Source organism: Python bivittatus, unplaced genomic scaffold (assembly GCF_059951505.1).
Source record: "Python bivittatus isolate LINGU-HERP-01145 unplaced genomic scaffold, Pbiv_v1 ctg000220_np1212, whole genome shotgun sequence".
In the NCBI taxonomy this organism is placed as follows: Eukaryota; Metazoa; Chordata; class Lepidosauria; order Squamata; family Pythonidae; genus Python; species Python bivittatus.
Genome location: NW_028277048.1, coordinates 11,489,954 through 11,504,474, shown reverse-complemented (window position 1 = coordinate 11,504,474; position 14,521 = coordinate 11,489,954). Strand labels below are relative to the sequence as shown.

The window sequence follows — 14,521 nt, the reverse complement described above, 5'->3', positions numbered from 1 at the left end:
CCTTTAGTCATGAAGAACATTGCTTTCTTAAAGATAATTTTCAATTTCAAATCAGTTTGGTATCAACTGTATCAAATAAAAGCTTGAGTATTGTCTTATGAGAAACACTAGAACAAAACCTGATGGTGACCAGTGTGGATAACAAACTCCTGTGTTCCAAAATAGACCTCTGTCTAGAATGCTTATGGTTTTAGGAGCCTTTCAGAGGCCTCTGGATTATCAGATAACCTTGGGTTTATCCACTTTCTCAGATTAATCTTCCCTCCTACCCACCCCTTTTAATAACTCAACTGATAATGGAAATTCAAAGCCATTATGCTGGTCTATGATCGTAATAAAGATTTGATTTGATTTGACAAAGCCATTTAGAAGGAGAAACCAGCCTCTAAATAAATTTCTGAGGTCAGAGATGGAGCTTCCTTCATCATTCTTTTCACCTTCCATACCATGTAAAACAGGTTTTGAGAGAGGTGTCCTTCTCAGAAGGGCTTGGCCCCTAACAAAAAACTAGGTGGCCTATGTTTGACATAGATGATCACAGACCTCCCATTCTTTGAGGAGCAAAACCTATCTTTTAAAAATATATTATCTCCACAATTCTATCAGTTAGGCTAATAGGGAGAAACTAGTCCAGGATAATTAATGAACATTATGGCTTTGTGGGATTTGAAGGTATTATGCAACACATTTCTTCCAACTCTTTAGAGAGTAATACTTCTTTGGGGAAAAAAAATCAGCCTTACTCATTCTTATTCAGCTACATGATGAAGCTGTCTGGGACTTCTGGAAAATTAGTACTTGGAGATCATCTCCATCTGGACCAACAGTCCTTTAAATAGCTGACATGTATTTCCAACTTTGCAGGAAACATCAACATCTTCTTCTGTTTATGGATGTTCTGAGTTTAGAATGAGGACAAGCCTTCCTCTTATATCACCCCCAGACTTACAACTTCTACTGCAAGTAGTTTGGTCATGAGAAATGAACTTTTTAGCTGCTGAAGTCTGATCAGTGGAATGATGAATCTTCTTGGAGAAAAAAAGAAGTAAAACTAATCTGGCTTCTGACAGGTAAGAAATGACAAGGTTTCACTTTTTATATTATTTCCACAGTAGAGGAGAATATCTCTTTTCTCCTGAAAGAGCTGAGATAGTGGACTTTCCAGGCAGACACTTCTCTTGTTTTTGTTATACAGAATAGGGTTCAGATAAGTTGAAGTTTCTCTCACTGTAACCAATTTCCAATCAGTGTGTGGAAGATAAAACAGAGGAATGGTGCTTGTAGTGCAAATGATCTTGATAGTGAAGCTTTGCCCTTGTGCCCACCCTAACAACAATCGTGAGAAGGGAATAACCATTGAAGATGTGACTGAGAGACAGTACCTCATAATATGCTGATCACAAGGGGCAGTGAGGTAGAGGAAGAGCTAGACCATTGGAAATTCCCTCTGTATCCCCTCTTTATCTCTTCCTCTGCCAATTCTTGTTTATGAGATTCATGCACAAGATCGTTTTCTTCATAAGTCTCCTCTTTCCTCTTGAATCTTCCCCTGGTAAGGGATAAGTAGCTAAGTGCTGGGTTTTCCACCTACCTCATATCTTTCCTGTAAATTAAGTCTCTTTCTCTTACAGGTGACAAAACCTGATTCAATAGTCTCTGCACAGGTTGGACCCCACTCTCCAAGACCACCAAGTGCTTCCTCCAACAATAACATCTGTGACCACTCCCTTGCCTCTACTTACTTTCAGAGGGGGAAAAATGGAAGGATTCCAATTTTTTCTTAGTGCCTGCTGTAATAAAACAGTTAATGTTTGCACACCTGCAGTAGCCAACCCCCAGTTTCAGTGCTCTTTGTGTGTAGTAGAATGGTTAAGGTGTAGTGTAATAGTTAGGGGCTTGGGACATGGACTAGGAAGGTTCAGGGTCAAGTTCCCTTTGTCCATGCAGGTGATAAGGTATCTTTGGACTAATCACTGTTGGTTAGCATAATTTATCTCACGGAGTTGTTATTGCTGTGATAGAATTAGAAAAGGCCTTCCATATCAGCTGCTGGAGAAAAGATATAAATGCAATAAATACATGAATGCAATAAATACATGAATTAACAAAAAATGAAAAGTAGGCATATTTAATTGCAAATGATTAGAAGAATATGCATAGGATTTTCACATGAATCACACCATTTTCCTCAACATTCTCTGTAAGTCTTTTTCTCAAACTGGCACCCTCTAGGTGTGTTGGACTATAGTTTCTTCTTCTCCAGCCAGCATGAATTATAACAGCTGTGGAAGATGGCAGCTAGGATCTGATATATTGGGAGGGTGCTCGGTTGGGAATAACTACTATGAAATCTAGTACTCCAGAGTTTCCAGGAGAATATATTTTAGATCCCTACTCACTCTTTAGGAAATATTTCCCCTACTCTCCCTCTAAGAAATTGGAGAAGGGTGGGCTGGAGGCACTAGATACTACTTTAGATCCAGCAATTTTATTTTTCTCTCTGTGTGTATGTGGTGTTCGTTTGTAAATGGATCTCCAAGCATTTCTGATTCCCATTTCTTTTAATCATAGCAACAATGCTTTTCCACAACTCCCTTCCAAAACGTAGTCTGTAAACATTTAACTGAGTTCTAATAAGGATGATATTTTTATGGGTTTGGGGAGTGTTGATATGCAGAGTGGCTTGTGAAAAGAGGGAACAAAGCAAGCAGCATGGAGGTTTGAGACAGCTGGAGATGAAACTGAAAACATATCGGAGGAGCTGGCAGCCTTGCTAAGAATTTGATGTATGTATGTATGTATGTATGTATGTATGTATGTATGTATGTATGTATCTACCTACCTACCTACCCACCCACCCACCCACCACTAGGAGCAATCTATCCTATATCTTTCAACAAAGTTCATAATTCCAGGACCTTCAGCTTACAATCAATTTACTAACCTGTTTTGGACAGCACATCAATACCTATTACATGGGACTGTGTTCATAAAACCTTAATTGTTCTTCCTGTGTGGGAGATGCAATTTGGAGTGGAGGCTCTTCTGACATTTGGGCTTAGCCTGCTCTTTTTTCATGCCAACTCCTCCCCCACTTGTTTTTCTACCTGAGCATTTCCTTTGTGATTGCTGCTATTAACATATCTCTAGAGTGGGGCTGGGAGGAAAGAGCTGACATTTATCTTCCCAAGAAACTTTGCCCTAGTAGAAGCAGTCATCAGGGTTTTGTCACAGGTGATTGCACAAAATGTACCATGCTAAGGATCTTTTTGAAAGCTGAACCTCCCAACCTTGAGAGGTGTTTGGAATTCTGGGGAAAAGGGTGTTTGAGAAAGGAAAAGTAATTTCCCTAAAGTTTTTTTTTCTGGGATGCATGGAAACATACATCAATCACTTCAGCAGATTGCCTCGTCCTCTAGAAATGTTTCTTGCATCATCCTTCATTAGCCTCCTATGAACTCTATAAGAAAGAGGTGTATCTGTTTGCCTCTGTTAGTCATTAAAAGGTGTGGTGCTAATGGACTGAGTAAGCAACCCCCCCAAAGTCTTAAAGTGAAAGAAGAAAGGGGGAAACTAAACAATACTCCCTATGGCAGAGAGTCTCATTATCTATCTTAGGCTATAGTTTAAACTAGGATTGAGAAAAACTGTGCATCTTAAACATCTCTGAAATCATAGTCTATGCACATCTGCTTAAAAAGGTTTCCCCACTAAGAGACTACAGCAACAATTTGAAAACACCAAGAAAGATGACTGTTTAACCCTGCCCAAAAAATCTTTCTGAATAATCAGTATAATTCCTTCATCCTTGCCTTGTGCCTTTTACTAATATCCAGCTTGTTGCTATTTTATGTACATTATCCTTCTTATACAGATTGATGAACACATTGACAATAATAACTAATTGCAGGATGCAGAATGGAGAGAGAACAAGGCCAGAACAAAAGCATGGAGATTGGATTTATTTTCCTAGGATTCAACATCAATGGAACTTTGCAGATTGTTTCTTTTACCTTATTTTTTCTCATGTTCCTCACCACATTGTCAGGACATGTGACTATTTTGATCATATCTTTAGTTGATCCTGCCCTTTACACACCCATGTATTTCTTCCTGCGCAACCTCTCTTTTATTGAGATCTGTTACACTCTGGTCATTGTGCCCCAAATGCTGGTCAACTTCTTGGTCAAGAGTAGAAGAGTCTCCTTGATAGCATGTGCTGCACAGATGTATTTCTTCATTGCTTTTGGGGGTGTGGAGTGCTTTCTGTTGGTTGTGATGGCCTATGACAGATATGTGGCCATATGTAACCCATTGCGCTATACCCTCATCATGAGCAGGAATGTCTGCGTGCAGTTTTTGGCAACAGCTTATGCCAGTGCATTCACAATCTCATTGGGACTCACTATGCTCATTTTCAGTCTTCCATTTTGTGGCTCACATAACATCAACCACTTCTTCTGTGATATTCCACCATTGCTTTTTCTGGTACGTAGCCACACAAATACCAATGAAGTGGCTGTATTTGTTGTCTGCCTGACAAACTTGCTCATTCCATTCCTGCTTATCCTGGTTTCCTACATTTTTATTGCCAATTCTATCCTCAAGATCAAGGGCTCTGAAGGCCGGAAAAAGGCCTTCTCTACCTGTGTTGCTCACCTGGTTGTGGCCATCCTCCATTATGGTTGCGCCATCTTCATCTACATCCGTCCAAAGACCAACTACTCTCTAGAACATAGCAAGGTGGTCTCTTTGATCTATACAAATCTCACACCTATGTTGTACCCTATAATTTACAGCCTCCGAAACAAAGAAGTCAAGGGAGCACTTAAGAGAATATGGGGAAGGCAATTAATTGTCATGGAAAGACAGTAATTATACAGCTTAGATCTAGTTTTTCAAGCAGTGACTGAGAAGGCTGGTGGACCAGAAACAAATGGCTTTGTATTTGTGATGGTGGCCTTTACTGTAGTTACCTGAATGAAAGACAGTTCTGAATCATCCCAGTAGGATGACTAGATACAAAATACTGTAACTAATCTGTCATATTATTTATTCTCTGCAAATACAGTACTAAAAAAAAGTCTGCAGCCAATCTTTTCTGACTGGAGTGGGTAACATGGTACCCTCCAGATTCTTTGATGTATAACTACCACATTATATTGCTGGCTGGGATTGAGTTTTCCAGAGGACACGATGACCCCTCAGCTTTTGCACTAGACTTTTTTTTTTTTTATAAACCTCAATTTGCCCTCAAATCCTGGATCTAAATTTTGTGGCTCTGCCTCAATTACATTTCTATATCCCACTGGTTCCATTTCCAGGCCACGTTCTGATATCAATATTTTTTTTTGAAATTCCAAAAGACAACTATCTTTTTTATAGTCATTAGATTGAGTCATCATTATTGCACAAGATAATCTCTTCTGAGTTTCATCTATGTTGCGAAAGACCTGATTTTTTATTTTTATTTATTTATTTACACATCACATTTATATAGCTGCCCATTTCACAAAGTGCCTTTGGGCGGCGTACAACAATTAAAATAAAATAACGAGTGAATAAACACAGGTATTATAAAAAGATAAAAAGTTATTATTAGAATAAAAACATTGTCACAAATTTTAAAAAAGATTAAAAAAAAGATTTTAAAATATACAAACCTCACAGAGACAGCAGAATATCAATTACAATGGAGCCATTTAAGAATGACTCCAGTTCCCAAAGACCCCCAAGGCCTGATGACACAATGAGGGGCTTCCTAAATGACAGCAGGGAAGGGGTGAGCCTCACTTCAGGGGGGAAAATGTTCCACAAGGAGGGAGCCACAACAGAGAAGGCCCATCTCCTGGGTCCCACCAAATGCAAGTCCCTGGCCCATGGAATATGTAGCATACCTTCCCCGCCGGATCTAATGGGGTGGGCTGATGTGATCGGGGAGAGGCGGTCCCTCAGATAACCCGGCCCCATGCCATGAAGGCTTTAAAGGTCAAAACCAGCACCTTGAATTGGACCTGGAAGCAAACTGGCAGCCGATGCAACTCACAAAGCAGAAGTGTAACATGTGCTCTTCTAGGAGCACACATAACTGCCTGCGCTGCCACATTCTGCGCCAGTTAAAGCTTCCGGATATTCTTCAAGGGCAGCCCCATGTATGGCACATTACAGTAGTCTGGAGGTGACTAGGGCATAAGTGACTGTTGGCAGAGCCTCCTGATCCAGGAAAGGGGGCAATAGGTGCACAACATGAAGTTGTGCGAAGGTCCTCCTAGCCACGACTGCCACCTGCTCTTTGAGCAGGACTCGTGAATTTAGGAGGACTCCCAAATTGCACACTGGGGTCTGTCCAGGGCAGTACCACCCCGTCCAGCGCCAAAGGTGGTATAATCCCAGAACCGGCAGGACCCCGAACCCAAAGCCACTCAGTCTTGCCAGGGTTCGTTTGAAGTCTGTTGTTTCCCATCCAGACCCTCACAACCTCTAGGCACTGGGATAAGGCATTCACAGCATCTCTTAATTTGCCAGGGGCAGAGATGTATACTTGGGTATCATCAGCGTACTGATTTTTGGTAAACTTTGGGGGAGAGGATGAGAAATATATTTTTGAGAAGCAGATTTTGTTAATATTGCAGTAAATGGATTTCTGTTTTCCAATATTTAATGGCTTTATGTTGCTTTTTGATTTTTAAAAATTGATTTTATCACTTATGATTTGTGGTTTTGGTGATTAGAAAAAAATCGGATAATAGGAAAAAAATGAACTTTTTTGTAATCATACAGTAAGATTGTAATTGTACTTGTATTTGCTGCAGAAGAAATGGGAAGCTTCCTTTTTCTTTTTGTTCTCTCTTTTTACACTCTCTTCTTTTCTTTCTTTGCTCTTTTTATTCTTTATTAGTTTTAGTGTTCATGTTCTTTGTAAAATCTTTAATAAAATTTATATAAAAAAAAAGATTTATCTTATTTAACCAAAGCTATGATGAAGCCAAAAGGATTATTTCAATTTAAGAACTAAGAAAGGAAGAGCAGGCAGAAATATCTATATCTATCCATATCCAAAACTGCAAAAACTTTCCTCAATGCCCACCTCTCTCAACTCCTATTAAAAATAATCCTGGATGTTTCCCCCTTCTAAATAAATCTGTGTACGTATTACAAAGTTTGTTCACATGTTTATCTATTTATATATACCTGCCAGAAGCTACTTATCAGAAAGAAGAAGAGGAAGGACAACCTCACCCCAGTACTGATAAAAATTGCCTATAAAATAAGACACACCATTTATTAAATTCATTTCCCCTCCCATCTGCATGAATTAACCTGTCGCTCTCACAGGTGTGTATCGTTCACACAAGAAACACACAGCTACATACAGATGCAATCACAGCCACATTCCTCTCTGTTTCTAGAAGAAATAGCAAAAAAGGAGAAAGAAAATAGGATGAGGTGAAGAGATTACTACATTGGGAAGAGGCAAGAAGAGAAGAGAAATGGCTGGAAGGAACAAACTGGGGAAGAAAGGTGAAGGTAACTGGGCAAGGAAAGAAAGAGAAGCCTTGCTTAGTCATTACAATAAGGAGTAAAATTACTAAGCATGCAGCCTTCCCAAACAAGAATTAATCTTACAGCTGATCTTCAAAGGTATCCATACTTTTCAGCAGGGTTGTCTTCAGCCATTTGAATCTTCTGCTCATTCCTGTATTCCACAGCTCCTATCAGCAAATATAAGACAACCCCTTCAATGTCCCACATTACATTACTGGGAAAAAACTTTGGTACATATGCTACTGGAAATACATATTTCTATGGATTTAATTTTATTGGGAGCTACTTGGACATTTTAAAAATAATGGTTTCTCAATTCAGTTGAACAGGGTCAGTACAATTACAAATCTAGTACAAACCAGGATTTTAACTCAACTGCAAAGTGTGCCTTATGCTCCAAACCTTGCAATGATAGTTCCTTGCTAAGAAAAGGAGAAGGAAAAAATTATCCTTCCTGTGACAAAAGCTTGTCAATATTTTGGTTTAGTAAGCTAATACATCAGTGTTTCTCAACCCCAGCCACTTTAAGAAGTGTGGACTTCAACTCCCAGAATTCCCCAGCCAGCTATGTTGGCTGGGGAATTCTGGGAGTTGAGGTCCGCACTTCTTAAAGTGGCTGGGGTTGAGAAACACTGCAATATATGGTTGTGAATATACAGAGCAGTGGGTTCATTCAAGTTTGGCAGTTTTTTGAGTTCTATCAAATTCAAACAACTTCTAAAAGTAATACTCATTTATTACATTCTATGATAGATCTGTTTTTGTTCTCCCCAATTGTAGAAGGATTGAAATCTCTTATAAATCAGTCAATAACTGAAAATGCCTTAGAACACCCAGTATCTAACTGGTGCCCTTCAGAAATGTTGGATTACAGTATCCAGATTCCCAGTCAGCAATTATAGATTTGTAATCCAGCACGTCAGGAGGCAGAAGATTGGGGAGGCCTGTTTTAAAAAATGAACAGTGTCAACTTGTTAAAGACCAATTCAGTTGTAAATTAGATGCTAACTATTAAAATAAGAATGAATGGCAGTCGTAATGATGACTGAAGATGTCTTATATGCTGCATAGAAAACTGAAGAGTTCAGAATGTAATAAGTAATAAATCAATTTAGACTAAATGATAAAGTCTGCCTTAGTCAAGCTCAACTCCTTGAGACTTTGCAGACATATCCAGGCAATTTCCTTGGCAGCAATTGCCAATTTGTTACTGTCTGCAATAGGATATTTTTGACTTCCAGTCTAGCCTACCACCGTGGTGTTTTCTGGTGGGATCCCATTCAAGTTCAACGAGGCTCAACCCTGTTTAATTTTCATGGTCAGACAAGCCCAGCCAGAAGCTGCCACCTGCTGAGCCCAACCTGAACTACTGATGATGATACTATTAGTGGTATAACTTTATTGATTATCAATTGACCATTATCAAGAAGACCATAACCTTAGTTGTGTGAGTCTGCCATTGAAGAAGCACTATAAAACTTTACATGACCAAGAAGCATGGTTCTGGAACGTATTATCCCTTTAACCATTCCACACCACTCTATCAGGTTCTCTCCTATGTTAGTCAACTCATCATATGCTTCTTGAAATGCCTAAATTCTATGATACTAACAACAACAACAAAAAAAGCCTGTAAATAAAGTGAACACAAGATGCAGCTATAAACAGAAATAGAAATGTGGGGTCCATGTAATAGTGAAAGAGTTACACAGTGAATCAGTGTTTGGCTATCATTTGCATAAATTCTAAACAAGTAGAACAACAGAAGACATAGCAACTACATGTAGTTATATTTTTCCCATCAGTCTTGAAGCAGATGGAGCTTGCTGTGCGTTTTAGTATGCATTATTTATAGAGGGACAGAGAATTCAGAAGATAGCCCTTGTCCATATTGTTATTAAGGCCCACATTTCCTTCTTCTGAACAAGGGTTTGCTCAGGAGTAGTTGTGCCTACAAGCAATTGTTCTGCTTGCAGTTGTATCTTTTCCTGGTGATGAACACGTAGAAGCCTTTTGCTCAGAAGCCTTTTTCTTGGAGATAATATCCGCAGATTCCACTTAGCTTTTGTAATTTGTGGTAGTCTTGCACAATCAACTGTTTTGGAGTACCTTACAAATGACAGTTTGCCTCTTAGCATCTGAATGGTGATGCCTATTTCATTCAACTCTACAGCTGGTTGCTGCTTTGGAATCAAAGACCCAAAAATGCATCCAAGGATATGAGGTGCTCTGTTTGACAATGCTTGCCTGCAGCTTCTTAAAGCAGCTACGTCTTTCCCTGAAATCACATAACTGCCCCCATTCAGTACCTCTGTCAAGGTGATAAGGATGCTGAAAAAACATAGTCTCAACTAATTCTTTTTCATGGCTATTGAAAGATGCTGTTCAGGCATGGAACATTCTTTTTTACAGGTCTTAAAAGCTTCAGGACATGGGCATATAATGAACACCACCTTTCAGTAGGTTTTTTTGGCTGAGAAATATCGCAGCAGAAGCATAGTATTTCTATCTGTGGAGATAATTGTAGTTATTTTCATAAACTTTTCAAGTAATTTTGAGATTATGTAAGATAAAAGATTATTTTAAGGTAAGATGATTTTAGATAAAAGATCTAGATCAGTGTTTCTCAACCTTGGGAACTTGAAGATCTGTGGACTCAACTCCCAGAATTCCCCAGCCAGGGAGTTGAAGTCCACACATCTTCAAGTTCCCAAGGTTGAGAAACACTGATCTAGAGGATGTAGGTTGCCTACTTCTATCCCGATCACTTTCTTAGTCAAGGGGCTGTCATACCTCTACCTTAGTTTATTATGATTATGGTCACAGATTACACAAATCACAAACATACAATAAATTCAACACGTATATAGAGGTGAGGTAGACTGGTTTTTTTCAAACTGGGTTCTGCAAGACTAAAGGAGGGGAAAAGCCCTCTTTATGAAGGACTAAGGGAGAAAAAAAGGCAAATGTTTGGTTCCATGATTATAAATCTTCTATGAATACAGCAAAAAAAAAAGTTGAGCAAGTTTATTTCACCACTAGTACTCAGCTTGGGACAGGGCATCTCTATACATAGATCCAGAATCTGCCATGAAGCAACGTTATCAATAGTTCTTTGCCCTCCAGCTTTTACACATTCTGAACTTTTCATTCTTGCTTGCCCTTTGAAGCTCAGGGGTTACTTTAAATGCCTCTTGATCCCAATGGTTTTCAGCCCTAATTGTACAGCTGTTTCATGCGTTAGTTTTGATTGACTCAAACAAGGAGGAAGAAGGACAATATAGAGATTGCAAAGGAGTTAATATTAGCAGGAGACAGTTATTATAAATAGTTCTGGTCTCATGAGTCATCTCCACTTGGATTGGAGCAGAACCCTTATTTTTCACCTTATCTACTAACTGTAGAAATCAGGAATGATATGCTCACCAGCTTCAATGCCATAGTCTGGTTTCACATCTACGTTCTGCTACTGAATTAAGATGTAATCTATACCCTGATAACCCAGAAGTAAGTTATGATTTGTTTCATTTTATTCCAAAGCTGTAGCTGTGAAAAAGAACAAGTAAGATAGCAAGTAAGGGTAGCCCAGGGATGACATGTTGCATTGTTGGAATTGAAATCATCAACCATTGCCCAATTAAATAACGTAATCATCAACTTCTACTCTGTAATGAAATGTATGCAACCCAGAAACCAACCTCAGAGAACTTCAACAATGGGAAAAAAATTTTTTTGCCTTTTGTACAATATAGTTTAATTCGTTCCTTGGGTTGAAGGCATCTTTTTCATTGGAAACATGTTCCATTGACAAGCTGTTCTTATTTATGTTTTGCAGAGGTGGGTGATCTGAAGCTCCATCATAGCCCCCTTCAACCTGAAATCCCTTTTTTTGAAATCTTGATGCCATCTCTGAGCACAGTTGCTCATACCCCAGAGAGCTATGGTAGACTGCAGACTTTGGTGAGGCATTTTCCGCTTGAAAGCTTTAGCAGAATTTAGTGGAAGAGACAATCCTGCAGGTTAGTCTCAAGGATCCACGTTGTTCTCCTACTATGCACTGCTGTGGCTGCCAGGTAAAAGGGAAGTCATTTGTATTATCTTCCCATTTGTACTACCGTGCACAGATTTCATTTTTGATAAAATCGTACTGTTTGTTGTATATGCCGTATTTGTTATGTATGTTTCAGTAGCTACTTATGGCTTGACCTGCAGGGCTTTTGCAACCTCCAAAAACTTTGTATGTGGATGTTACAGATGCATTCTTTGATGTCATAAGGGTAAGGGATTCATTGTAAGGTAATCATATTAGTTGGAAATATAATTTTTCCTGAAATGTCTACTAAAGCATTATAGCATCTCATATATGAAAGTGCTGTGGCAACCCTGAAAAAAGGTTGAATCAAGTATTTCTGAAAAAGATCTATCATAGGATATCATGTTGCATATAGCTTGTAAGGAAGACCTTCAGTGCCCATCCAATTTAAGACGTGAATCACAACTAAATGCCTTATCTAAAATGGGTACGGTATCAGGTTCGAGCATGGTTGAAAGCAGAATGTCTGGTCTGGTTCTAGGTATGTAGAGCATTTATATAATCATGGATGATGACAGCAGTAGCCAATAACTTTTGGAAGACCATGCATGCTCTGCTCCTTGTTTGTGGTGTGCACTGATGAGAAGAATCAAAGCAGATAGCAATGAAAAAAATCACATTAAAATTAAAAGAAGGCCGAATCCCTAAGCATGTTTACCAAGGACACTTCCCACTGGATTCGGCAGGATTCATTTCAGAGTGATCATGTATGGGAATCTGTGCCCAAATTTCCAATCACCTAAACATTTAATTTGTGGCGAGACTTACAAAGGATGCTTAGATTTGCCTTCACCCTTCGCAAGTGGTCATGCCATACAGATGTTTGCTGATGTGGCTATGAGCCCAATGCTTTAGAAAAGGAGGATGTTCAAATGTTTAAGCTATAGACTGACTGATGTGATAACTGTCTGTCCAGCCATCCTTCCATCAGTCCATCCATCTATCATCTAGTCCTTCCTTGCTATAGTCATAGAAAGGTCTACCTGTCCTGTAGTATTAACAGTAGAAATCTGTTATGTTCTAGTGTTAGAGAGACACAGACACAGAAATAGATAGAATTGAGAGCATGATAGAGAAGGGGGAATTCTACCTAAGTACTGTAAACTAAAAGGAGTCCAAGTGCTAAAAGCAGCTAAACATCCACAATGTTCTTCCATGGTGGCCAAGCCCATCCTTAATTAAGAAGTTTTCTGTCTGGCTGTGGTGCCATTGGCTCCATGAAGGAAAACTCTGTCTGGGTAAAAGTTATTTTTGTTGCAGAATATGTTAGAAGGATATTTTTAGTCTTAGAGATGATTTCTATGTTTCTTCAGGTGGGATAGTAACTGCCAGTTTAGGCAGTTGATTAATATGCTTATTTGTGGGTTGATTTACATGCAGTTCATACAAGGGTAACTTTTTGGTGCCTTCGAGTCAGTTTTTGACTCCTGGTGACTGCCTGGACCAGTCCCTGCAGTTTTCTTGGCAAGGTTATTCAGAAGGGGTTTGCCCTTGTCTCCTTCCCAGGGCTGAGAGAGGGACTGGCCCAAGGCCATCCAGCTGGCTTCGTGCCTAAGGTGGGACTAGAACTCCCGGTCTCCCGGTTTCTAGCCTGATGCCTCAACCACTACACCAAACTGGCTCTTTAATGATAACTTAGACATCCTTATTTTGTCCAGATGTCTATTTCCAAGACTATATAATTGCACATCTTTTCATTGGGGAATGGAAAGAATGGGTCCTACAACTGATTATATGCCACTCTATATACTATCTCAGTTCCTTTTGGCATAAAAGGGATGCAGATTAAGATTTCTGAGGGGATGTCAATGAATGGAGACATATCTGTAAGGTTTTTGCTGGTGCTGCCTGTAATTCTGCACTGGAAGATATGTTGAATATTTCCAATTTCACACCAAGAAAATCTGAATTCCATTTCCAGAATGAAATTCAAAAGAGAATTTCATTCTGGAAGTGGAAAGGAGAAGCCAGAAAACAAGGAGACATATGGCTTTCCCCCACTTTTGAGCTATAGTACACCTTTTTTCCAACTGTATCTCTCTCAACCAAATGATTTTTTGGGGTGAGGCAAGGTCTGACCAAAGACAGACAGACACTAGGGCACTCAATTCAGTGCTGAATAAAATATGTCTGAGCCCATCTTATATCTGGTCCCCTAAAATTTAGTGGTGAAGATCCTGATCCCCTGAGAAGGATACATTTGGTCTTTCATCAGCACTCATCCCTGAATATTTGCATCCTTCTATGGAACCTCTATTAATAATCCTTCAAAACCTACCAAACAATTAAAATTTTAAAATTATAACTTGAAACCCACAAGCTCAGTGCCTACTGGAATAAAAGGTTCTTAAAAGAACAATACAAGAGAAGATTGTGTTTCTCAGGCAGCTGAATTTCTATAATTTCTGGACAATCACAGCATAGGCCTGTTTAAAAAAACACAAGCAAAACACCTTTTAACAATTTTTAAAAGCCCTACAGACACTATGTAAAGGCAGTTGAAAAGGTAAATGACAAACAGGTTTTAAATCCCTCTGATCCTGGGCAACAAATATAATATAATGTTTACATAATGTTTACTTCCTTTTTTGTTTTTGCTAATATCAGTTATGTGTTCTTCTTATGACCCACTAGGTGGCAGTATGTAGCCAATCATGACTGATCACCAAAAGCTCAGCCTTTTGGCTAGGAGATGGCCAGGAGATCCTAGGGCTGCAAAGTAGATAGGAAAGTGGGGGGAAAAAAAAAATTCCCAGAAGAATGCAGTGGCACACCACATCTGTATTGCTGCCAAGAAAACATGCCCATGAAATTAGTAGGAATTTTGTACAACGTGAAGGAAACTTTGCATCCTAATAAAACTAGCTTCTGACTACAAAATGT

At 39.2% G+C, this 14,521-nt stretch overlaps 1 protein-coding gene across 1 annotated transcript; it reads left to right on the top strand.

Moving 5' to 3' along the window:
• Positions 1-3,909: 3,909 nt before the first annotated feature.
• On the top strand, positions 3,910-4,875 carry LOC103067814 (olfactory receptor 5V1-like). The gene has a single exon (XM_007442536.3). It carries the CDS (start codon positions 3,919-3,921, stop codon positions 4,873-4,875), a length of 957 nt encoding a protein of 318 aa, XP_007442598.2. The 5' UTR covers positions 3,910-3,918.
• The last annotated feature ends 9,646 nt before the right edge of the window (positions 4,876-14,521 follow it).